This window comes from Coenobita brevimanus, chromosome 23, assembly GCF_032717465.1.
Source record: "Coenobita brevimanus isolate Jiangsu-jjx chromosome 23, ASM3271746v2, whole genome shotgun sequence".
Taxonomy (NCBI): Eukaryota; Metazoa; Arthropoda; class Malacostraca; order Decapoda; family Coenobitidae; genus Coenobita; species Coenobita brevimanus.
Window position 1 is genome coordinate 51,891,319 of NC_136976.1, and position 25,105 is coordinate 51,916,423.

Sequence of the window (25,105 nt, forward strand, 5' to 3'; positions counted from 1 at the left end):
CCTGGAGAGAGGTCAAAACCCTTGGCTCTGACCACCTCCCAAACATCATCACTACCAAAACCAGAATCACCCCAGCAAATTATAAGATAGCCACCTAGGAGGCCTTCACAACTGAAATGGAACAGCACTCTGAAACATTAAACAGTACATCCATCACAAACATCAACACTGCTGTGTACACTTTCAATACAATTATTCAAAATGCAGACAAAAAACATCCCTAGAGCCAACAGAAAGACACACAACCCTAACTTCACACCAGAAATTCAAGACCTCATCAGTCAATGGGACACACTATGACACTCCCCAATTACCCATACACAAGACACCATAGAACAAATACAAGAACTCAACACTCAAATAAACAATAAAATATCAGAACAGCAAAGACTAAATTGGAATAATTATCTTCAAACACTTGATCACAACACAAACACCAGCAAACTCCACAAAACACAAAATAGCATCACACTCTCCAACAGCAACACTACACAGTCACAAGCTGCCATCACAATAACAGACACCATACCCTCAAACAAACAACAAGCAAACACTCTCATCAATCACTTTTCACGTCAGCCACCTAAACCCCGATCACAACGACCAACGTGTCATCCAACGCAAGAGACAGTTCTCCACAGACCCAGACTTCACACCCTTCACTTACAACCAGAAGAAGCACATCATTAGCAGCCTTAAGCACTCATCTGCTTGTGGACCAGACAACATAAGCAACATACACCTTAAACACCTTGGACTACAAAACATACAAGCACTCACCAACATATCAAACTCCAGCTACACAAACAACATAATACCCAACATCTGAAAGCATGGCACAATCATCACCATCCCCAAACCCAACAAAGACTCCATGTTACCTTCCTCACACCACCCCATCACACTCCTCTGCACCCCCTCCAAAGCCACTGAACGACTGGTATTACAACTAGTTACACCTCACACCCCCATAGCCCCATCATAACAAGGTTTTAGGCCACTACACTCCACAAACACTCTTCTTACAGACCTTACACAGAGAGTTTTTGATAGCATCAATTCAGTCAGGCCACCACACAGAACACTCCTACTCACACTAGACATTAGCAAAGCATTTGAGTTCATCCCCTGCCACAAGCTCACAAACAAAATATTCAACATAAACATGCACAATAACACAAAAAGATGGCTGGCAAACTATTTAGCAGGCAGATGTGCACATGTAATATTTGCCGGTCAGTTATCGAACATCAGAAACTTCACAAATGGCATCTCTCAAGGATCTGTTTTGTCCCCTACTCTCTTTAACCTATACATGTACAACATACCCACACTCCAGACACCACAAATACAGTAAAACCTCAATATAACGGATTTCAAAAGACCAGAATTTGCTTTTATCAGAATTGAGGTGCCACCGGACTGAATTCCTATATATCGGAAAACGTCCGATAAAACCAGAAGCAGTTCGGACTGCCTGACCACTTCAGCTATGTTCACCACAATAAGGTAAATAAAAGACATATTATCAGGGTAAAGTACAATATTATTATATATATTATATCATGTGGTTAGTGTAGTGAAGTTATAGCACAGTACAGTACAGCAATGGTAGTCAAAACAGTCTAAAAACTGTTCGCACGATCCGGACTAAAGTCTGATATATTGGAAAAAATCCGGATTAGCAGGGGGAAGTCCGGATGTCGCTTTTATCAGAATTTTGCATTTTTCAGAATGGCTTGAGCCTCAAATTGGTTCGTTACAGAGAGGTCTTATTGTACACATAGCTTCCTATGTGGACAACATAACACATGTACATACCAAAATGCAAACACAGCCGCACACATCCTCCAGCCTTACCTCGACACACTACATGAATGGTTCACTACAAACAGGCTCAAAATAGCCCCAGCCAATTCTACAGTGACCCTTTTCACAAACTGGACAGCAGAACACAGTCACATTCCATACCTCACCATAAACAACACTCCTCTACAAACACACACACACACACACACACACACACACACACACACACACACACACACACACACACACACACACACACACACACAAAATCCTTGCTGTAACATAAAAGACATCAATGTCATTTAAACAACACATCACAAACATTAAAGATAAATTAACACCAAGACTCAATGCCTTAAGGTCCTTTGCCCATACAACATCTGGACACAACAAAGAAACTATCACCACAGTATGCAAACATTATATATGTTCAGTGATGAATTATGCAAGCCCTGCTTGGGCTTCTAACCTCAATAAAACACATTACAACCCTCTACAGACCATACAGAACAAGGCCCTAAAAATAATCACAGGCTGCACAGCTACTACACCCACAGATCACCTATACCCAGCAACCAAAGTTGTCAAAGTCAAGGATCATCTAGATATGAAAGGCACCCAAATTCTAGCTGCAGCCTTCACAAACCCACACCATCCACTATACATTGTAGCACATCCACACACACCAAGGAACATCAAAACAACACCCAGCATACAATATCATACACAAATACTGTCATATCTCCTCCCTCGTCCACCTCAAACCAGCTTCCAGAAGCATATCCATACTCAAATCACTTGCCGCTCCATTCAGTCACTTAAAGACAACACAAAGCTGCATGCACGGCCTCCTTATATTCACCCTTCTGAATCCTATCTCCCTCGTGAGGACAGGATCCACCTGGCCAGGCTGACATGTGGACATCATCCACCCCTCTTGAGTTATCAGAAGAGGCTGGATCACTCTGTCACTGATGCCTGTCCAGGATGCAACATAGCACCCCATACTATTAAGCACATTATGGAAGCCTGCATTGCACACAATCACCTGCATTAACAACATAACATACACTCCTTGAGAGCTCTGTGGGAAAGCCTGGTCTCGGTCATGGCCTTCCTTAGGGACCAGGGGCTGTTCGGCCAAACTGCCTAGGGAACAACTACTACTAGTACTACTAAGAGTGTGCATATTCAGTGCTGATGATGGACTTGCACCTTACATAAATACTGCAATCTATTTATCTAGCAGCTCTTTCAATGTAAAACAACGTACTATAGTAACCTATCATTATTAATGTTTTTTAAGCTACAATTTCCATTCTTTACTTTTATCAGTTACCAAATAATAGTAATATTTGCTCAGTGGCCAGAATGAGCTAATTAAGTTAGCTTTTTAACCTAGGGGTTGACTGATTCTCATTAGAAAGAAGATGAAGAAAAAAAAAAAGACAGCCAAGAGCAATGGAAACAAAATACAGTAAAACCTTGATATAACACACTTCAGTATACCAGAATTCGCTTTTATTGGACTCGAGGAGCCGACCAGACTAAATTCTTATGTATAGGGAAAAGTCCAATAAAGCCAATAGCGGTCCACACTGTTTGTAAGATCGTACGTAATAGGGTGTATAAAGAATACAGTACAGTACAGTACAGTATTTGAAATGTGTTTAAAATTAAATTGTAACAATAAAGTATTCTCTATGTGCTAAAAATGAGAAAAGTGGTCTACATTAATTTTACGAGGTAACATTAGTGGAACAGCTTTAGTTATAAGTGTACAGTATAGTACTGTACAGTAAAATTTAAGTTTCAAAATTAAGTTCTGATTGTATGGCTTAAATTACATTACAGTACAGTACTGGTTTAGTATAAGTGCCTTTAAGTTAAATAAGTGCATCACCTAGCTCTCCAGTACAATCATCTCTACTGCTCAGACCCAACTAATGGACCGCTTCAGCTATGTTCACCAAAATAAGGTGAATATGAGATGCGCTTATCAGGGTAGAGAACAGTATTATCATATACAGTATATATTAAACCATTTGCTTATTGTAGTGAATGCATAATACAGTACAGTACTGCAATGGTAGTGGCAACAACTGGTGATGCCACGGTGAAAAACCGTTGGTGCTATCCGGACTAATATCTGATATATTGGAAAAAGTCTGGGTTAGCAGGGGGAAGTCCAGACGTCGCTTTCATTGAACTTTCGCTTTTTCAGACTGGCTTGAGTCCCAATTAGTCTGTTATAGTGAGGTTGTACTGTATTATGAATCATACTGGCTAAAGCATGCATGTATTTACTCATATATTATCTAAGGTTTATAACACAAGGTAACCCAGTCCTTAGTTTTGCCCAAGTCTACAAAACTCTGGTATAAAGTTATCATTTATGTAACACCTGTACAATGCTAAATTTAACCATACCATGGAATAACAACAATCCAATCATTAGCTTAAGGTTTGTTCAAGAAAAAAAAAAAAATCATGGTTTACATAATGTCTGCACACTGTTAAATCTAACCAAACCATGGTCTGATCACCATCTGACCATTGGCTTGAGGTTCGCCATAAATCCAGTAAAACTTTAGTATAAATTCATTGTTTAAATAAGATCTGAACACCACTAGATCTAACCAAACCATGGGCTAACCACCATTGAACAATTAAATCCAGGTTTGGTTCTGTGTGGGTACTGTACATGTACATCAAGTCCACAGCAAGCTACTGTCTTACCTCCTGATGTGGTGAATTTCTCCTCTGTCCTCCTGACAGTTGTGGTGGTGGTTTGATGGCTGGACGAGGATGTGGCCAGGCGGTCATCACTACTGAGAAGGGCTGATCGCTGATCCAGGGTGTGGTAGTGGTGAGGGCTTGGTGATTCATCTACAGATGCATCCCCATCAGAGCTGTCATCTGCTTGGACACAACCATACTTCAATTCATTTAAAGGGAAAATGAAATACATAAAATACTATACTAAACAGCACCTAAAAGTTATACAAAAATGCAAGAGCTATAATTTGGAAGTCATAATAAAAATACTGTAGTAACCTACACACACACACACACACACACACACACACACACACACACACACACACAAGATCACTATCAAAGCTACATTACTACAGCTTATGCTGGAGGAATTTCAAGTGAATGTATACAGACCATACAGTAATAAATCAAGTTCACTGACCAGTTGATAACTATGGCAATCTAGTAAATGCACAAATGAAAATAATACAGTAAACTTATGCTCAAAAACAATATGCATACAAACTAGCTCAACATGCACCCAAACAATAAAAGCACTAATTCTGCATGCTGCATTCATACCAGCCAGATAAAACTCTGATTTGCATACACATAACACTGTACTGTAGTATCATATTATCATACAATTAGACTGCTCGTTATCCTTCACCTGCAATTTCTTACAAAGCACAAATATAACTTTGAATGATCCTTTAAAAATTGTGCAGTAAAGGAGTCAGAAATAACCTTACACTTTATAAAAAAAAAAAAACATTCGCAATATAAAATTCTGCAATCACCTGAACTTAATTAAAACCTGGCAATCAAAGGTGTAGGAAACTGGATGGAAGAGGAAAACAACAGGCAAATGAAACAGTGTACCTCACATAACAAACCTAAAAGTTTGATAACAAACAATAGCTGTTCCATATAGAGTTAAGTGAGCAAAAATGCACAACACTAATGCATGCATTCTAAGCTTCAATTCATGGCTTAAAAATTTTTAGCAACTTTACAGAGAAGTCACTGGTATATTACCCATCAAGCTGACATGCTGCAGCATCAATACTCACCTTAAAGGTTCATTAGTGTCCATATTTCAAAGCTGAGCCTTTTACTGGCACAAGCCACCTTCTTTGCTAAAACAATCATCACTTGGATGAAGTACTGCATGGAATCTAGTTGAAACTCATTAACCCCTAAAACGCGGCTGTTTACAGTCGATCCCCCCCGAGTGGCGGGGTTGTATCGCGGTCTGAGTACCTGTAGGAAAATATTCGCCAAAAATCAGAGATTAACCCTAGAACATTATACTTGGTATGGCAGATAGTACTTACATTCAGCTTTCTCCAGAGACAGGTGTTGAGCCTTCGTGGACTACCCAAGGACTTGTGGAGACTTGCAAAGTTGGGTAACCAAATCTTCACTTTCACACCTCCAGCAACCCGGTTTCCCCTCTACCACAGCCTCATTCTGTCACAGTAAACTTTATACTACAACGTAAAGGTAGTTAGGAATCCGTATTTGTACAATAAGCACTGAAAATAAGGCTAAAATCAACGGAGCGTACGGCCGACATGCACTGTGGCAGCGGTCTTCCCGTCACTCAACAAACATTTCCATTTTCACAGCTAAAAACATGTATACTACATTATTTTCAATCATATTACTTCCCAAAAGATCACCACGGAGCGCTTTTTATTCTGCCTTACGTCCGCCACTTTATTCTCGTTCCTGTCGGCCGCTTGCACTGACTGGGAAGAGCTAGAACTCGCCATAATCTCACTTTGAAAGCCTGCAGTAAACTGATGCTAAACAGAGGCAAACCATGAGAAAAAAAGCTAGTGTTACAACTGGGGAAACAAGCGTTTCCTAGTAGCATAAACTGCTTGTGAGAGGAGATCGCAGATTTACAGTTCTGAGCGCTCAGAGCGCTGCCATGTATCACAGCCAGGCTGGCCGGGCCGTGGTGGGGGGGGGGGACGGGGGGAAAACGCGATATTTGGCAACAACTGAGGTCAGTAGTACAAAGGTAAAGTATGCTAGTTGTAGCTAGAGGATGGTGGTACTGATAGACAATACCAGCTGGAGCCTGCTTGCCCGCGGTTATTCAAAATTTACTAAAATCCCAAACGCGACGACCCGCCGTCCTGCCCTTATGGCAGAGCGTTGCAAACGCGACGATCCGCGTTTTAGGGGTTAAAAAAATAATAATAATAAAAAAAATAACATGAATAATACTATAATCTGCCCAATCAAATTGCTGAAAGAGGACTGGTACCCAAGAATCTCTGAGTGTTACAAAAAGCACTTAAATGGGTGGGGATAACAGAATGGCCTGCAAATCCTCCTTCTAAGGACTTCACTGCCATAGAGATATGGCAACATCACGCCAAAGCAGCCTTATACCTCCAACGGCACAGGTGGAGAGAGGGGGGAAGGTTCAACACTGGGATCCTTTTTTCTTGTGATCTGTTTCAAGGAATCAATCAGTCTCATTCAATTTCTCCCTTCCTTGTGTGAGGGGGAGAAAACTGATAGGATGATGATGATACTGATGACAACAGATTTCACAGTGACACTGTTCAGGTATCAGTACAGGTAGTTTATTGGATGCTACTGATATACATGTTCAAAATTATTTTAACCACCTGATCTCTGCAACATGAGTGCCAAAACAAACAGAATAGTATGAAACAAACAATTTCTTATGAAACCTTAAAACAGTCTACTGCATACACAGTACAGTATTGGCATTGGAGATGGCAGTATGTCCCCAGACTCCAACTACATCTTGCAAGGTGGTCTGGATAGAGGTACTAGAAATATTCCTTTCCTTTTAAAACATCCCCCAAAAGTCAGTCATGGATAACACCATGCTTTTATTTGCTACCATGCCAAGGTAGTAATAGCAGGCATGGCATGTACTGTACATAAAATCTTAAGAAGCTTGTTTATCATTTCTGTGTTATGTTCTTTAGTGAGCTGTATGTGATCACTGAATGCTATACTGTAACTGATTCATAAAAATGACTACAGCCTTCTGTAGTGCATGTATACAGTGATCTCTTGGTTACAGAACACTTAGTTATAGAGGTTTTTGTTATCACTGCGAGATGAAAATCTGCACTCCTGCTGTTATGGTGCTTTTTTTGGATAAAAGACATCGTCATGATGCACCCGAGCTAGTTTCTGCTAACAATGATGATGCAGTGTGTGTAACTGATGGCTTTGAGGATTCGTTGAGGCCCTGCTCAAGGAGTTATCTCAGGAGATGGAGACCACTAACTCTCCATCCCCTATCCTTGGAACCTATCTCAAGTCTCCCTGTGGTACAAGTTTCTTTTTCCTTCCTGTACTCCTTTCATCACAGTCAATTAACCCAACCAAGCCTATGTGTGTTTCTGGTACTGTATCTACCATAACAGTACGTATGTATTTAGTTGGTCTAAACTGTCGTAGAAAGGAAAATGGGCTTGCCATTGGGGCACCTGGTACCAACTAGGGTATATCCCATAGGTTCTGCGTATTTGATATTATGCACTTCCATTATCACATGCCATGTTCAGTACCAATAATGCGTGATAACCAAGAGATCAGTGTATATGGCATCATTCAAAACTGGAATATACTTGGTACAGTATGACCATTACCACCATTACCTTTATGAAATGAATTGGCAATGTCACCTGAACAGTAAAATAGAAGACCACCACAGGAAGAGATGCTGTCACTTTCAGACAGTGAAAAATGGTATGTCAAATCAAGGCAATTGAAAAACTTGCCTGTGACACATCCTACATTTCTTTCACAGTTACATCCATTGGGCAAAGTTTAATTAACTGATCTAAGTGATGATTTGAACATACATTATGTGAGGTACTGTATCTGTACTGTTAAAAACTACATTATATGCTGGCTCAGCAGTTTAACAGGCATCACAAGTAGAGCACCCAAGAGACAGACGGGGGCCTGAGGGACTGGGACTCTCTCACTCTGGTCCATCAAAAAAGCTTGCAAATGTCTATGATGAACACAAGTAACTTGTTGAGCAAGGCAACAGTAACAGATTTAAGCAAGGATTTAAGTGCATAAACTTCAACCTTGACTTTTTATTTTTGCATATTTTTTTTTTTACATTTATCAGATACCCTGTTATTTGCAAATAAGCAAAACAGATGCCAACTGTGTGTGTGTGTGTGTGTGTGTGTGTGTGTGTGTGTATATATATATATATATATATATATATATATATATATATATATATATATATACTGTATATACAGTATACGCTTAAGAAATATTCCCCAACTTGCTCATTCAGCTGGGCTTGTGGCAGTAAACTACCAGGACACATCCATGTACAAACTGTATTATCTCATAATACAGTATGTACATACTGTAAATATTCCCCAACGTGCTCATTCAGCTGAGCTTGTGGCAGTAAACTACCATGACACATCCTTGTACATACTGTATTATCTCAGTGTACGGTATGAGTACATTATGACTGTTGAAAACTGCAACCAGCCCCAATAGGATACATTGGCTAGGGAATATTTTTTCATGCAGACATCAGTACATTCCAGCAGATGAGACAACCCAATCTTAATGAGTAATTACAGTATAGTATTCATTAAATGTTAACAGTATTAGGATTCCATGAACTTCAGGCCCCCCTCATAAGATTCCTGGAAGCCCCACTGTGCAACACGATATAAGAGGCCATTCTCTTGCCAATGCCCTAATTGCAAGCTTGTGATTGGCTACTTGTATCCTCTAGGCTTGATGAACTGACCTCCGCTGATGATGAGGGTCTTGCTTTTTAGTTTGCTGGAGGTCGGTAGGTTCCTCAATCGCCTTGCTGGTGGTGGAGGCAGTGAAGGTGTGGGGGTGACAGAAGCAGTTAAGTAATTAGTAATTCTCCACAAACCTTGGCAACATCCCAGCTAGTCATGAGTCAGTAAGGTGAGTTTCCTTGAGTAGTGTGAGTACTAATGATCTCAGCAATAAGGAAGATGAATATTAAGGAGGCAAATATACCCTCTCAGGATAAGAATGAAACCATCAAGAGTAAGGAAACTGTACACTATACCTTTATGTACAATCTCAGGCCATCATCAACATGATATAATCTTTATATTCCCTCTTACTATTAAAAGAGATTAAATGGAAAAATTCACAATTAGACACTTGTGTGAGGACAGCAAAGACACATTAGGGTAAGCTATGAGTGAGAGAAGTCAAGGAAATGAGAAGTCTGCTATAAGGATATATTACAAAATACTGCGGGGCAAAGTACATACTACTCACTACATTATTTTCTTTATGATACTTTACCTCAGCTGCACATACCATAAGCGTGACATAAACTGTAGTTAATTCTCATAAGTGGGAGCATGTTTATGAAATTAATTGAGCATCTGTACCTGTATGTGTTGGATCCAATTAAGCTACAAAATATCAGAGACACTCGCTGTAGCTTGTAACTTTGTTGGTTAGTTAAAACGTCAAATTCTTGGATGATTAAAGAGTTAGGAAATAAGTAGTTATAACAATGTATTTCAGTTATTTGGGAATGACACATAGTGCTATACCATATCTGGCTAGTGGACAAGGGATGATACACATTCTTAAATCTAAATTATTAATTCTAGTAAGGATGAGTGGGGCATGACTGGCGTTAATAAGTGGAGGGTAATATTTTCATGTTGGCAACGCTGCTATAGTAGAAGGAGCCGCCTGTAAAAGAGAGGAACATGCCTCAGGACATGTGACAACTAAGAGGTGCCACTACAGTACTGGCAACAATGGGCCACCGTGGCTAGAAGATTAAAACCAGTACAACATGACATTTGCACTATATCTCATGTATACAATGATCTTCAGTAGGTATTTATGGTACTTCATTCCAACATATATATATATATATATATATAAAGGAAATACTTGTTTACATGTGCTATAAATACACATATCTCTTAAAAAATTAGAGAGATGATTAATCATTAAAACTAGTGGTTTATGAAGCAGACAACACATCAGCTTGCCATTTTTAAAAAAATTTCTGAATCTCTTCAGTCAAATCAGCAAGTGGGGATGGCTGACGATATGTTAGCTACTGGGCATGTGGTTTCTTGGTTGTAAAGTCTATGATGCTTGATGAATTCTGCTTATCTGAGCAACCATGAGCAAAAACAATTTGTCCTAAATTAAGTTAAACAATTTACAAAAGGTGACTTGGATACAGTATTGTTCAAACACCTGTAGGATTCAGGATCCAGCACACTTCAGGCAGTTACTGTTCTCTTCTCTTCCACAACATTATCATTAACCTTTTTCTGTATCTTAGATACCTTATGGTGAAATAGGAAATGAACCTGAATGTCAGAACCTAAATAAATAAATATTACAGTGTAGGACTTCTAAATGCTTCATTTCATTTCATCATCAGTAATTACTTGTATAAAATTTTATGTTTGAGTCCATATTCTACTAAAATGACAATATAACACAAAAGGACTAAAGATAATTGATCTGTTAGATTCTGAACTGAGAAGGTTGTGCACTAAAAAGTATATTTTTTTCTTCTGCCAACCACAGAACAATTAAAAGTTCATTCTTCTGCGTACAGTACCCGGTAACCATTACTTGTATGCTTAATGACTTGATATTTCCTTGACTGCATCCCATCACAGCTTATCCTAAAGTTCCCAAAGACAGTCCATGCATGCAGTCAAAAACGGTCATTACCAACACAGAAGAGTAAGTTGCATAGTGGTGTAGTTACCATCAGGCAGGACTCACCTTCAGATGTCTTGACAGCATTCTGTGCAATCTGGAGGACTTTGGAAGGTGAGGAGAGCCCAGTCAGCTTGTCTGGAGGTCCTGCTGCAGGACTCACAGCTCGGACCGGTGAGGATCGGATCATATCCCGGGGACTGGTAGCACGGTCAAGTGGGCTGGTGGCTCGGAACCCTCTCGGAGGTGGTGGCGAGGGGGAAGCAGACTTCCGTGGACCAGGACTAAAATGATAATGAGACTGGGGACTGAACTACAAAAGACCATTTCCAATAACAGCAGCAGTCATGGGCAGTGGCACCTAATGTGCATAAAATTTCTAAACTTAAGTCAAATACTGGTACTATATACTGTGCTGTAGCTACTGTATAATGCTTTCAAAGGTAAATTAATGTTTCAAGGCAAGTTACAGATATAAAACACCACCAACATTGCTTGCAGCTAAAGAGCCAAACTTACGAAGAGAGCCTGGCAGGGCTGGAGGACTTATTGAACACGGAGGGTTTAGTGGAAGTGCCAGTGTTAATGACAGTGGAGGTGGAAGTGTTGAAAGTTGAATTAAAACTTGAATTAAAGCTGGAGTTGTGGGTAGTATCATGACTGAAGCGGCTGTCACTTGTATTGAGGGCATCCGGGCTCATGCTGCGGCGACCCTCCAGCCGGGTGGGACTCAGCCGGGCGGGACTCTGCCGGCTCGGGCTGTAGGCACTCAATTTCTTTGGACTGGAATCATTGTAAATCTTTGGTGGAGATGACTCATATGCATTGCTGGCCTTCTTGGAGTCATACACAGTGCTTCTGTTAACAACAGTGGATGACTCAAAACTTGCATATTTGTTCTTCATAGAGTCATAGGAGCTGCTGCTCTTGTTAACAGAAGTGTCATGTAACTTGCTCACACGGGAATCAGATTTAGTGGGAGGTGAGTCTTGAGGTTTGAGCAAAACGTTCTCATAATTTCGATCATGACCCAGGTCAACAGATCTGTTGTATGAGGACTTATATGTTTCATTACGGACTGAGTTGTAGTTTTTGTCCAGAGTTGAGTCATAGGTCTTGGTGAGAGTGGATCTGTGGGTAGAGTCGGTGGTGCTGGAGCCAAGTTTGGGGGAGTTGACAAGAGCTGACCCTGAGTACTCCTTCACCACGTCCTTCACTTGCTGAAATACACATGAATGACATTAAATAAATGCAAATACTGTACTGTATAACAATTTGAAGGAACACAGTATTTTCATTCTCTCTTCTAAAACAATTTTCTTTAATTGCTTAAGGCATGAGCTCTCATTTATACTGGTAGTACACTTGTTAAACATCATTAATGGGTTTGGCCATTACCATTAGCCAACTGTGCATGTAAAGATGCATAACCAAAGGTGGACTAAAGATACAGTATTCACAACCAATATTGCATGGAATGGTACTAAGGGAGGGGAAGGCAGACCTAAAACCTTAAAAATCAGTTGGTCTGACCTCTACCAAGCCTACTGTGTAATAACAGGGATCCTGTGTTTAGCTCAGTGGTAACATACACGCATATGGAGCACGAGGGCCTGAGATCAAATCCCGGCCAGGACAGCGTGATTAATTTGTTAAATTTCAGTTCAGTTATTACACTGGATGACAGCGGTGTGGGATGTGAGGTGAGGCTTGGAGAGCAATGATGTTGTTGATTAGCTGACAGAGTCCTAGTCCTTACATCCCAGGGATTCAGTGTGGTCCGCAGTGTCCCCAATGGTGGCTTTCAATGCTATGCTACCATATGTGTTCAAAACTCACCATATTAATGACCAAGGGGAAAAGTGAGTGATGTAATGGGGTCTACAAAAGCCCGCGCTGCCCAGAGGCAAAGCAGGGATCCTCTGTCTGGCTCAGTGGTAACGGCCATGCGTATGGAGCTCGAGGGCCTGAGATCAAATCCCGGCCAGGACAGTGTGATTAATTTGTTAAGTTTCAGTTCAGCTTTTACAGTACAATGAGAGTAAAATGATAGTCGGTAACTACTGAGTAATGAGGAAAGGCTTAAAAGTGGTGATATTAAAGTGAGGATATTAAAGATGCATGGAGAGAGCATTATAACCGGTTGTTGAATGAGGAGTTTGACTGGGACAGGGAAGGTTTGGAGCCAGCAGATCCAGTGTCTGGCCCTTGGCCTTTGATTGATGCTGCTACTGTGAGTGAGGCAATAGGCAGGATGAAGGTGGGGAAGGCAGCAGGTGTGTCTGGGTTGACTGCCGAAACGCTGAAGGTCTCAGGCGATATAGGGGTGAGGTTAGTCACTGACCTGATAAATTGGATTAATTATGAGTGTGTTGTCCCAGATGATTGGCTGAAGAGTGTAATTGTAAATGTGTATAAAGGGAAGGGTGATGCCCTGGAAAGAGCAAATTATAGAGGTATAAAGCTTTTAGATCAGATAATGAAGGTAATGGAGAGAGTTTTAGAAGGTATGATTAGAGAAAGAGTGAATATTGATGAGATGCAGTTTGGGTTTATGCCAGGTAGGGGGACCACTGATGCTATATTCCTTGTTCGACAGCTTCAGGAAAAATATATTGGTAGGAGAAAGGATCTTTATTTTGTTTTTGTTGATTTGGAGAAGGCCTTTGACAGAGTCCCTAGAGAGGTGGTGAAGTGGGCAATGAGAAAGCTTGGCTTGGAGGAGTGGCTGGTTAGGGTGGTTATGGCTATGTATGTAGGTGCTCACACCCAGGTAAGAGTGAATGGAGATTTGAGTGATGAGTTTTCAGTGAATGTTGGTGTCCATCAGGGGTCAGTCTTGAGTCCCATGTTGTTTATCATGGTACTTGAAGCCCTTTCACGTGACTTTAGAAACGGACTCCCGTGGGAGTTGTTGTATGCTGATGATTTGGTGTTGATTGCAGAGAACGAAATGGAGGCGGAGGAAAGGTTTAGGAAGTGAAGAGATGGTATGGGGCACAAGGGTAAATGCAGATAAAACAAAGTGATGATATCTAGGGTTGGTGGTGGTACTGTCAAAGACGAGGGAGAGTGGCCATGTGCAGTTTGCCACAAGGGTGTGGGAAGTAATTCCATCTTGTGCAGTGTTTGTGATAAATGGGTGCATAAGAGATGTAGTGGTATCAGAGGTAGACTGCGAGATAATGCTGATTTTATGTGTACAGCGTGTAGGGGTGAGCAGGTGGAGATTGTCAGATGTGAAAGGATTGACCTTGCTGGTAAATCTCTTGAGTGTGTGGAAGAGTTTTGTTATTTGGGAGACATGTTGTGTGTTGGAGGTGGGGCTGGAGCTAGCTCTGTGGCTAGGGTGAGAAGTAGTTGGAAGAAGTTCAGGGAGCTCTTGCCTCTCCTGACATTGAGAGGACTCTCCCTACGTGCTAAAGGGTCTTTGTATGCAGCATGTGTTAGGAGTGTAATCCTGTATGGTAGTGAGACCTGGGCAGTGAAGGAGGAAGATATTCGCTGGCTCAGACGTACAGAAATGACAATGATTAGGTGGATGTGCAGTGCATCCCTGCATCCAAGGCCTGGAGGGGCTGGGTTTACGATGGAAGAGTTGAGAGGTAAGATGGGACTGGAGTGTATTGGTGTTGTGATGAGGAGAGGTAGATTGAGATGGTTTGGACATGTGGAGAGGATGGAGGATGATAATTGGGTGATGAAGGTGAGAAGTGTTAATATTGGGGGTGGGGTTATGAGGGGTAGACCGAGAAAGACATGGGACGAGGTCATTAAGTGTGACCTCAGGGTTAAGGGACTGAACAGGGAGGCTGCAATGGATCGTGCAGCGTGGAGAGCCGCCATTAGGTGACCAAGGTCGACACATGCAAGCATGTTGGAGCCTTTAAAAACAAAGCGAAAAGAAGCGAACATTCTTAGTATTTTGGTACAATGGAGGATAGTTAGAGAAATGTGAAAAGGAAGTGGAAAGCTTGGGGGCTTAAGGGAAAAAAGAAAAAAAAAGATTGGCTTATAACATTAATATGAGCAAAACGCTGAGCACAGAAAGTACATGAGAACTGCATGTGGGTGTATTAACTTTATATTTGCATTAATGCAGTACAGCATTTGGTTGTAGGAAACAGTTACAGCCTGACTATGAAAAGGTAAGAATGACAGCAGTGAAAATCTGGAGTGCTAAGGAGTATGCATAGAATAAAGGGGTTCAGTGGGATCAAGAACAGAGAGAACAGGTGTAAGATGTGGAGTAAAAAAGTTTACAGATAAGAAAAGTTATGAGATGCATAAATGGTATGGTTATAGAACATACAATAAATATGAAGTGTTTTGAAAGAGGCACGTGTGAATAAATCTGAAAGTGAGAGGAGAAATGAAATGCCAAGAATGTTGTTTGGTGTGCTAAGTGAATGTGAGAAAAAGTGAGTGACAAAATATAAGGAAACAAAAGAACTGGCAAAAAACAATTGTGGGTGGATAAAGTATGTACAAAGAACATGACTAAAGTTGTACATTTTTTGGTTTTTACCTAGCAATCCATATAATGCTTGTAACACTGAAATGTCACAAGAGCACAGTGGAAGGTTTATGCCTGTTGGGTGGAGCTGAGATATTCAAATGTTGCAATGGTGAGTTAATGGTCCATTTCAGTGGGAAATCTGCTGATGTTTCTCATAAACTGTTTTTTGTTTTCTTACTTTTAGATCCTACTCATCCTCCTTATCAGAGGGAAACAGAGCTAAGATAATCAAGAGGCTAATGATGATAATATTTTTGCATCATCCTATTCATTTTCTGTTCAAACATCACAGTACCCAGGTGAGGCACTGTGTGAGGTGATGCTGGATCCCTGCACAGTGTATGTACACTTGAACAAAAAACTACCTGTAAACCCCATAGTCTGTACATTTTGCACTAGTGAACAAATCATTTGAAAACATTCTACTGTAAAGTGTCACTTTTCATTATACCTGCCATTTTTATGTGAACCACAAAGAATTTTCTACAGAATATAAAGAGAAAGGTGGTTTCAGAGACCTCTGTCTTGAGGGGAGAAAAGAAAAAAAGCATAAACTGCAACAACACTCATTTTGAAACCACTGATCATCTGATGTGCTGTACTGTTCCTGAAGGACAGCCCTGTGGTCAACAGGTCGGCTCAGTCAGACAGACTGGCGTTAAGAAACAACACCAAAAACAACAACAAATCAAGTTTTGGGCTGTAATCCTTCTATTAATTTTGAACTTACTCTACATCCATAACAATGCTTACTAGCACACCAGTAAGTGAATTCACACTGCCTTTTTTTCAACAGTAGATGAACTGAGGAAGGGGAAATAAAAAAATCCATATACTAGAGTACAGGTGTCCTCCATTCAGTAAAAATCTCTAGGAGTTAGACTTGAACTGCTGCAGGCTGAAGTTTAAGGGGAAGCTCAGCTGGAGAAGCAAGTTCCAAAGAGAGGCAGTTCAGGGAATAAATGAATTCTGGTAGGTAGAAGTTCTGTAATATGGCACTGTGACAGACCAGTACTGAGTGCTACCAGATGCCCAAATAACACAAGGGAAGGTGTGGAACGGTGGCACAATTGATGCACTTTCATCTGAGCATTTGCCATAAAAGTACAGTATCTGTAAAATACTGCAAGAGAGGCAACGTAATGTCATATTTGTACAGAAGACAGAGCACTAGTAACTGCTCAGTTTTTAATAATTCTTATAGCTTTATTCTTAATTTTGTCCAGCTGTTTTAGTGCAACCTCACCATGTATAAAAAATTAGACAGACTTACTTTTGGATCCTTGTTTTCTCTGTTTGATGACTTCTTCTTCTTTGATTTTGAATCTTTTCTCTCTGGTGGTTTCTCAATTCCCAGATACAATGGGAATGGTGAGCCTAGAGGATGAGAATTTAAAAAACAAAAGTTTATCAAAGCAATGCATTATACACTACATGATTAATGTAAAATGTGAAAAATAATATTATCCAACAACATACCACACTTACTTTTTTGCTGATATAGCTTCCAATAGGACAAATACACACAAGTACAAATCAGTAGCTAGTACAGTATCCACTGAAGTTTGGGTGTTATAGATACCTTATGGTCTAGTGGTCAGGATACATCAGAGTAATGGCTGTGCCTTGGGTATGGTGTTAAAACTCTAGGAGATGACAGGAGGCCTTGTATAAAGTTTTAAAACTCAAGATCATAGGGTGTTCTTTGATTATATAATGTTACAGACTTAAGTCAGTCTCCTACCCATAACCAGTATGTTTTGAACAGCAGTAGCCAAGCCTCGGGTCCCTATAACTCAATAGGGTAATATGAGTGGTTCTTATTAACTTGTCTGGGAGTTTACTGGAGTCCCAAGCTACTGAGTAAAGAGATCAGTCTCTGGCTTACACTGTCCACTCAATATCACATTTTTAAAGCAAAATCATCTAACATACAAAGTTTTTATTTTTTTGGTGGATTTCAGCATCCTGAACTGTTACATATTAGAAGTTTGTTAAAAGTCTCTCTCACTAAGTACTGTCCAGGCCTGTCAAATTTCCCCTCAACTTCTTGGATTTGGTATGTCTAAAATGATTAGTGCTATGCCATAATAAGCATACTCACAATGGATTAAGCAACACTGACCTTTGACTTCATGACCATTAAAGTATGCATAAATCTTATGCTTGGCAGCCTCAGTAGGTGTGAAGGTAACCTCATAAACACCACGATCTATTTCCAGGGTCTTTGCTGGTAAGGAGTGGCCACCTTGTGTCACATCCACCTTGGCCTCACCCCAGCCACATCGTGTTGCATCTACTATGAATGTAAATGGCTTCCCAGGTTTTGAGTATGGTCCATTGTCCAGGTCCAGCAGCTGCGGTAATAAACAAAGGAATGAAACGTTCTATGATTCTGGCTTCCTACATTGTTCAGAATACTGTAAGTGTCTACATTTTTAGTAACACTAATACTTCATGTTTAAAAAAAAAAAAGATGTGTATTAACTTCATTAATGAACTTGTGTTGATAAAGTAGTGTTAAACATCCAGCAAATAAAAATTATAGGAAGCTGTGTATTTTCCAGTGCTTTTATATATAAAATCAAGTTAACAGTATAACACAGAGGTATCTCAAAACAATGCACAATTCAGTATACAGTACAGTATTGCTGTATAGCACTGCACATGTTGCAGAGGGAGGAAAAGGCATAAACATAATAAAGACTGCCTTTCCTCATTGGTCTTGGTGCCTCACCTTGAGGGCATGAGGGTCATACACATGGCAAGTGAAGGGAGAACCCTGGATGTGCTCATCCTCATACCGCACAGCAATGGACCATTGGCCAGCCTCGTCTGGCTGGAAGGTGGCAGCATAAACTCCATCCTCCTTCTTAACTGGACATGACAGTGGCCGGTTGGTTGGGGAATATGCAGTAACATCTATATCACCACCACCAGCACCATTACTGTTGATCTGCATGGAAAACAAGTACAGTAAACTGAACAATTATTCATAAAGGCACTGCAAAGGAATTAAAATCTTAAACAGAAATAGCATATCCTAAACACAGGAATACAATACAATTATTAGCATGTGAAAATTAAGAAGAGGAATGACAGAAGTGGAAATAGTAATAGTAGTTGTTCCCTAGGCAGTCTAGCTGAACAGCTCAGAGATCCTAAGGAAAGCCACAGCCAAGACCGGGCTTTCCCATGGAGCTTTCAAGGAATGTATGTTGTGTTGCTGGCACGGGCAACTGTGTGCAATGCAGTCTTTCACAATGTGCCTAATAGTATGGGGTGCTGTGCTGCATCCTGGACAGGCATCAGCAATGGAGTCATCCAGCCAAATCTGATAACTCAAGAGGGCTTGATGATGCCCACATCTCAGCCTGGCCAAGTGGACCCTGTCCTCATGAGGGAGGCAGGATTCAGAAGGGTGGATATCAGGAGGCTGTGCATGTAGCTGTGTGTTGTCTTTGAGTGACTAAATGGAGCAGCGAGTGATCTGAGCATGGATATGCCTCTGGGAGCTGGTTTGAGACAGGTGAGTGGGGAGAGATGACAGTAATGTATTTGTGTATGACATCATATGCTGGGTGTTGTTTTGATGTTCCCTGGTGTGTGTGGATGTGCTGCTATGCAGTGTAGTGGATGGTGTGGGCTTGAGGAGGCTGTGAATTTGTGTGCCTCTCATATCTAGATGATCCTTGACTTTGAGGACTTTGGTTTCTTGGTGTAGGTGGTCTTTAGGTGTAGTAGCTGTGCAGCCTGTGATTATTTTTAAGGTCTTTTCTATATGGTCAGTAAGGTGTTGTAAATGTTTCAGTGAGGGTAGAGGCCCAAGCAGGGCTAGCATGGTTCATCACTGAACGCATACAGTATATTGTTTGTATACTGTGGTGGTAGTTTCTTCGCTGTGTCCGAATGTTGTATGGGCAAGTGACCGTAAGCCATTGGGTCTTGGTGTTAATTTATTTTCAATGTTTGTGATGTGTTGTTTAAATGACATTGATGTATTGTATGTTACACCTAGAATTGTGTGTGTGTGTGTGTGTGTGTGTGTGTGTGTAATTCACCGGGTCGGTCAGGATCACTTGATGGTCATGATCGTCAGCTTTTACCCTCTCGGAAGGGAGCTGAGAGCTCATATAGTCCGATCTAAGGGCAAGGCTGTGACCTTCACACATGCACACACCCGTCCCCTTGCTCAAGGGAGACAGTAACCACCCACTTTTCGCAACCTGAGCGAGGCATGAACTCCCGTCCACCAGTTGGCAAGCGAGAGCGTTACAACTGCACCAGCGAGCGGTGTGTGTGTGTGTGTGTGTGTGTGTGTGTGTGTGTGTGTGTGTGTGTGTGTGTGTGTGTGTGTGTGTGTGTGTGTGTGTGTGTGTGTGTGTGTGTGTGTGTGTGTGTGTGTGTGTGTGTGTGTGTGTGTGTGTGTGTGTGTGTGTGTGTGTGTGTGTGTGTGTGTGTGTGTGTGTGTGTGTGTGTGTGTGTGTGTGTGTGTGTGTGTGTGTGTGTGTGTGTGTGTGTGTGTGTGTGTGTGTGTGTGTGTGTGTGTGTGTGTGTGTGTGTGTGTGTTTCAGAGGGGTGTTGTTTATGGTGAGGTATGGAATGTGACTTTGTTCTGCTGTCCAGTATGTGAGAAGGGTCACTGCAGATTTGGCTGGGGCTATCTTGAGTCTGTTTGTGGTGAACCAATCGTGCAATTTGCTGAGGTATGGTTGGAGGATGTGTGAGGCTGTCTGTGTTCTGGTGTTTACATGTTAGCGTTATGTCGTCTCTGTAGGAAGCTACGCGTATTTGTGGTGTGTGAGGTGTGGGTATGTCGTGCATGTATAGGTTAAAGAGAGTAGGGGACAAAATAGATTCTTGAGGAATGCTGTTTGTGAAGTTTCTGATGTTCAGTGACTGACCGGCAAATGTTACATGTGCACATATGTCTGCTAAATAGTTTGCCAGCCATCTTTTTGTGTTATTGTGCATGTTTATGTTGAATATTTTGTTTGTGAGCTTGTGGTAGGGGATGAACTCAAGTGCTTTGCTAATGTCTAGTGTGACTAGGAATGTTCTGTGTGGCATCTTAGCTGAATTGATGCCATCAAAAACTCTCTATGTAACACCTGTAAGAAGAGTGTTTGTGGAGTACAGCAGCCTAAAAACATGTTGTGATGGGGCTAGGTGGATGTGAGGTGTTACTAATTGTGATACCAGTCATTCAGTGACTCTGGAGGGGTGCAGAGGTGTGTGATGGGGCGGTGTGAGGAAGGTAACGTGAGGTCTTTGTTGGGTTTGGGGATGGTGATGATTGTACCATGCTTCCAGGTGTTGGGTATTATGTTGTGTGAGTAACCATTGTTTGAAATGTTGGTGATTACTTGTATGCCTTGTGGTCCAAGATGTTTAAGGTGTATGTTGCTTATGTTGTCTGGGCCACAGGCAGATGAGTGCTTAAGGTTGCTAATGATGTGCTTTGTCTGGTTATAAATGAAAGGAGCAAAGTCTGGGTCTGTGGGGAACTGTCTCTTGCGTCGGATGACACACTGGTCATCGCAATGGAGGTTTAGATAACTGTATGTAAAAAGTGATTGATGAGAGTGTTTGCTTGTTGTTTGTTTGAGGGTATGGTGTCTGTTGTTGTGATGGCAGCATGTGATTGTGTAGTATTGCTGCTGGACAGTGTGATGCTGTTTAGTGTTTTGTAGAGTTTGCTGGTGTTTGTTGTGATCAAGTGTTTGGAGATAACTATTCCAATTTAGTGTTTGCTGCTCTGACATTTTATTGTTTATTCGAGTATTGAGTACTTGTATTTGTTGTACGGTGTCTTGTGAATGGGATGCTGGGAAGTGTTGTAGTGTGTCACAATGACTGATGAGGCCCTAAATTTCTGGTATGAAGCTCGGATTGTGTCTCTTTCTGTTGCCTCTAGGAAGGTGTTTTTTACCTGCATTTTGAATAATTGTATTGAAAGTGTGCATGGTGATGCTGATGTCTGAGATAGGCGTACTGCTTAATGTTTCAAAGTGTCATTCTGTTTCAGATGTGAAGGCCTCCTAGTTGGCTCTCTTATAATTAGTGTATATGTGTCTGTGGCCATCTGGGTTGATTCTGGTTTTGGTAGTGATGATGATCGGGAGGTGGTCAGAGCCAAGGGTTTTGACTCCTCTCCAGAATGTTGTGGGGGTGAGGTTTGGGGAGCAAAAGGTGAAGTCTGGGGATGATGGGAGAAAGAGGGCTTGGTGTGGGATATGGGTATGTTGATGGATAATGCTGATGATGAAAAGATTATCTGTTTTGGACTGTAGTACCAGCCTCTGTCTGTGTCAGAGTTGTTAACATGCCTGGCCAACATCCTGCTACTGAAATCACCACCCAGGATGATGGGTATGTTAGTGATGTGGTGTATTTGAGGAGAATAATTGTGTGATCCTGTGGGGGATGATTGGGGGAGAATGTATGTATTGGTGATTGTTATGTGTGAATTGTTGCCAGTGCATATTTTACCTGATTGTATTTCTGTAGTGGTGTCAAGTGAGGGGGGGAGAGGTGATTTTGTGTGTGCACTAGTATTTGAAAAGTTGATGGACTGGTGTACCAGGGTGACGAGTTCACCGCCATCACCGTCGGTCTGGTCTTGTCTGACAGTGGTGAAATTATGAAAAGTAGGAATTTTTTGTGTTCTGCACAGTTTTGTTTCCTGCAAGATGGCAATGTGTATGTTTTGTTGTTTGATGAATTGTGTGAGTTCATGTTTTTTGGTGTTTATACCATATATGTTTATCTGAAGAATGTAAATGTTGTGTTTGATGTGTGTTGGGTGCTGCAGCATGGGGGGAGGTGGGGGTGTGTGTGGAGGGGAAGGGGTAGGAGAAGATTGTGACAGAGATAAGGGTTGGGGCAGATTAGACTGGGGTGGAATGCGAGGGGTTGAGGGATTGGATGGTGTGGGAAGGATAGGTGGGTTAGGCTAAGGAGGTGTGAAGGAAGTAAGAGAGGGGTTGTTGGGGAGGTTAAAAGGTGGGAGAAAGGAGCATAAGAAACAGGTCCAAGTGTCTGTGTAATTTTCTCTAGATGCAAGTGTTGTGCAGGCGAAATGGGTCCAGTTCTTGCAGGAACTGCACTGAACTGAACCTTTTGTCTGTTGACTCGAAGTGATGTGTTTTGGGCATGTTGGACTTTTTTTTTTTTTTTTTTTATATGCGAGGAAGAAGGAGCCCCAGGCTAGGTGCCTGCAAAACAGCTCCTTTCGAGAAAAAACAAAAACAATACAAAAGAGAGGCAAATTCAAGATCTGTTCATTTCAAGATGCCTGGACACACTGTGTTTGAAAGACTGGAGATCATAGTGAGCAGGAAATACAGACAGAGGGAGACAGTTCCAGAGTTGACCTGTTGCATAAATGAAGGACCGGGAGTAACGGTTAACTCTTGCATTAGAGAGTTGGACAGAAAAGGGATGAGAGTTTGTTGCTAGATGGGTGCTACGCACCCATCGTAGAGGTGGAGGGATGCAAGCAGACAGTTCAGAAGAGCAGTGACCATGGAAGTAACGATAGGAAAGAGATAAACAGGCAATAGTGCAGTGAAGAGACAGAGGTTGAAGGGAGCCAGTAAGAGGAGGAGAGTTAATGAGACAAAAAGCCTTTGACTCCACCCTACTGAGAAGAGCTGTATGTGGGGAGCCTCCCCACACAACAGAGTTGGATTCTACATAGGGGCAAATAAAACCCATGTATAAAGTCAACAACTGTGCAGGGGTAAAGAAGGTATGAAGTCGGCTTAGCACACCTAATCAATTGGAAGCAGATTTTATAAGAGACGTAATATGATCTTTCCAAGATAAATCCCAAGTGAATGAAACCCCAAGCATGTTCAAGGATGATGCAAGACTGACCTGGATATTATTAAACATAAGTGGGTACACTACTCCTGTGGAAGATTTTGTTGGGTTGGTAGGAGTAAAATCTGAGTCTTTGATGCAAAAACAACAAGATTATTTTTACACCGAGTCAGAGATACGTGCCAAGTCAGACATTAGGTGTGCCATAGCCTCATCCCTTGTTTGTTGAAGTAACTGCCGAGATGGACGTTGCAGAAACTGAATGGAAAGGTGAAGGGTGGAATCATCAGTGTACGAGTGGATAGGGTTAGATGTACAGCTTGGAAGATCATTGATGAATAAAAGGAAGAGAGTTGGTGTTAGGACAGAGCCCTGAGGAACACCACTGTTGATAGGTCTAGGAGAAGAAAGATGGCCATCTACAACAGCAGCTATAGAACAACCAGAATGGAAGCTGTAGATGAAGGCACAGATAGAAGGATAGAAACCGTAAGAGGGCAGTTTGGAAATTAAAGATTTATGCCAGACTTCATCGAAAGCCTTTGAGATGTCAAGTGCAATGGCAAAGCTTTCGCCGAAGTCCCGAAAGGAAGATGACCAGGAGTCTGAAAGGTAGGTGAGAAGATCGCCAGTGGAGTGTCCCTGATCAAACCCATACTGATGATCAGAAAGAAGGCTGTGATGGGAAAGATGCTTTAAAATTTTGCTGTTAAGAATAGACTCAAAAACTTTTGAGACACATGATGTTAAAGCAATTGGACAATAGTTAGAGGGTTGGGAATGGTCACCCTTCTTTGGGACTGGCTGAATGAGAGCAAACTTCTAGCAAGAAGGAAGGGTACAGGTTAAAAGACAAAGGCTAAAGAGTTTACCTAGGCAGGGTGTAAGCACAGAAGCACAGTTCTTGAGGACAACAGGAGGGACCCCATCGGGCCCATATGCCTTGTTATTATTGAGGTCAGTGATGGCAGAAAATATATCAGCTGAAGAAATCTTAATGTCAGCCATGAGGAAGTCAGAGGGGGAAGTGATGGAGGAACAGCACCGGAATCATCTAAGGTGGAACTGGAGGAGAAAGCCTGAGCGAAGAGATCTGCTTTATTAGTAGAAGAAATAGCTACAGAACAAACAGAGTAGAAAAGAGGAGGGAAGGGTGATGAGGTAAAGTTGTTAGAAAGGTTTTCGGCGAGGTGACAGAAGAAGCAGGAAGAATTCGAGCTGGAGAATTGAAAGCATTTAATACGGATGAAATTTTTTATAGCAGAGTGAAGAACAGACTTAGCACAATTCCTTGCAGAAACATAAAAAAAGATGTGATTCAGGGGTGGGTTGGCTCTGGTACCTTTTATAGGCCTTCTCCTTGTTGTGGACAGCATTAGAACAAGCATGATTAAACCAAGGCCTTCTTGCATTAGTCAAAGGATATGAGAAAGGAATGTATGCTTCCAT

The 25,105-nt window shown here is 41.5% G+C and overlaps 1 protein-coding gene across 1 annotated transcript in view; it reads right to left on the reverse strand.

Moving 5' to 3' along the window:
• Positions 1-25,105, reverse strand: part of jbug (filamin-type immunoglobulin domains fbug) — a 355,562-nt gene that overhangs the window by 179,191 nt on the left and 151,266 nt on the right. The window contains exons 9-15 of the mRNA XM_080267010.1: positions 18,567-18,785; positions 17,955-18,186; positions 17,103-17,206; positions 11,830-12,530; positions 11,377-11,594; positions 9,368-9,433; positions 4,549-4,728 (exon numbers count right to left, since the gene is read on the reverse strand). Of these exons, the coding sequence (XP_080123136.1) occupies positions 4,549-4,728; positions 9,368-9,433; positions 11,377-11,594; positions 11,830-12,530; positions 17,103-17,206; positions 17,955-18,186; positions 18,567-18,785 (1,720 nt within the window). The remainder of the gene's footprint in view (positions 1-4,548; positions 4,729-9,367; positions 9,434-11,376; positions 11,595-11,829; positions 12,531-17,102; positions 17,207-17,954; positions 18,187-18,566; positions 18,786-25,105) is intronic.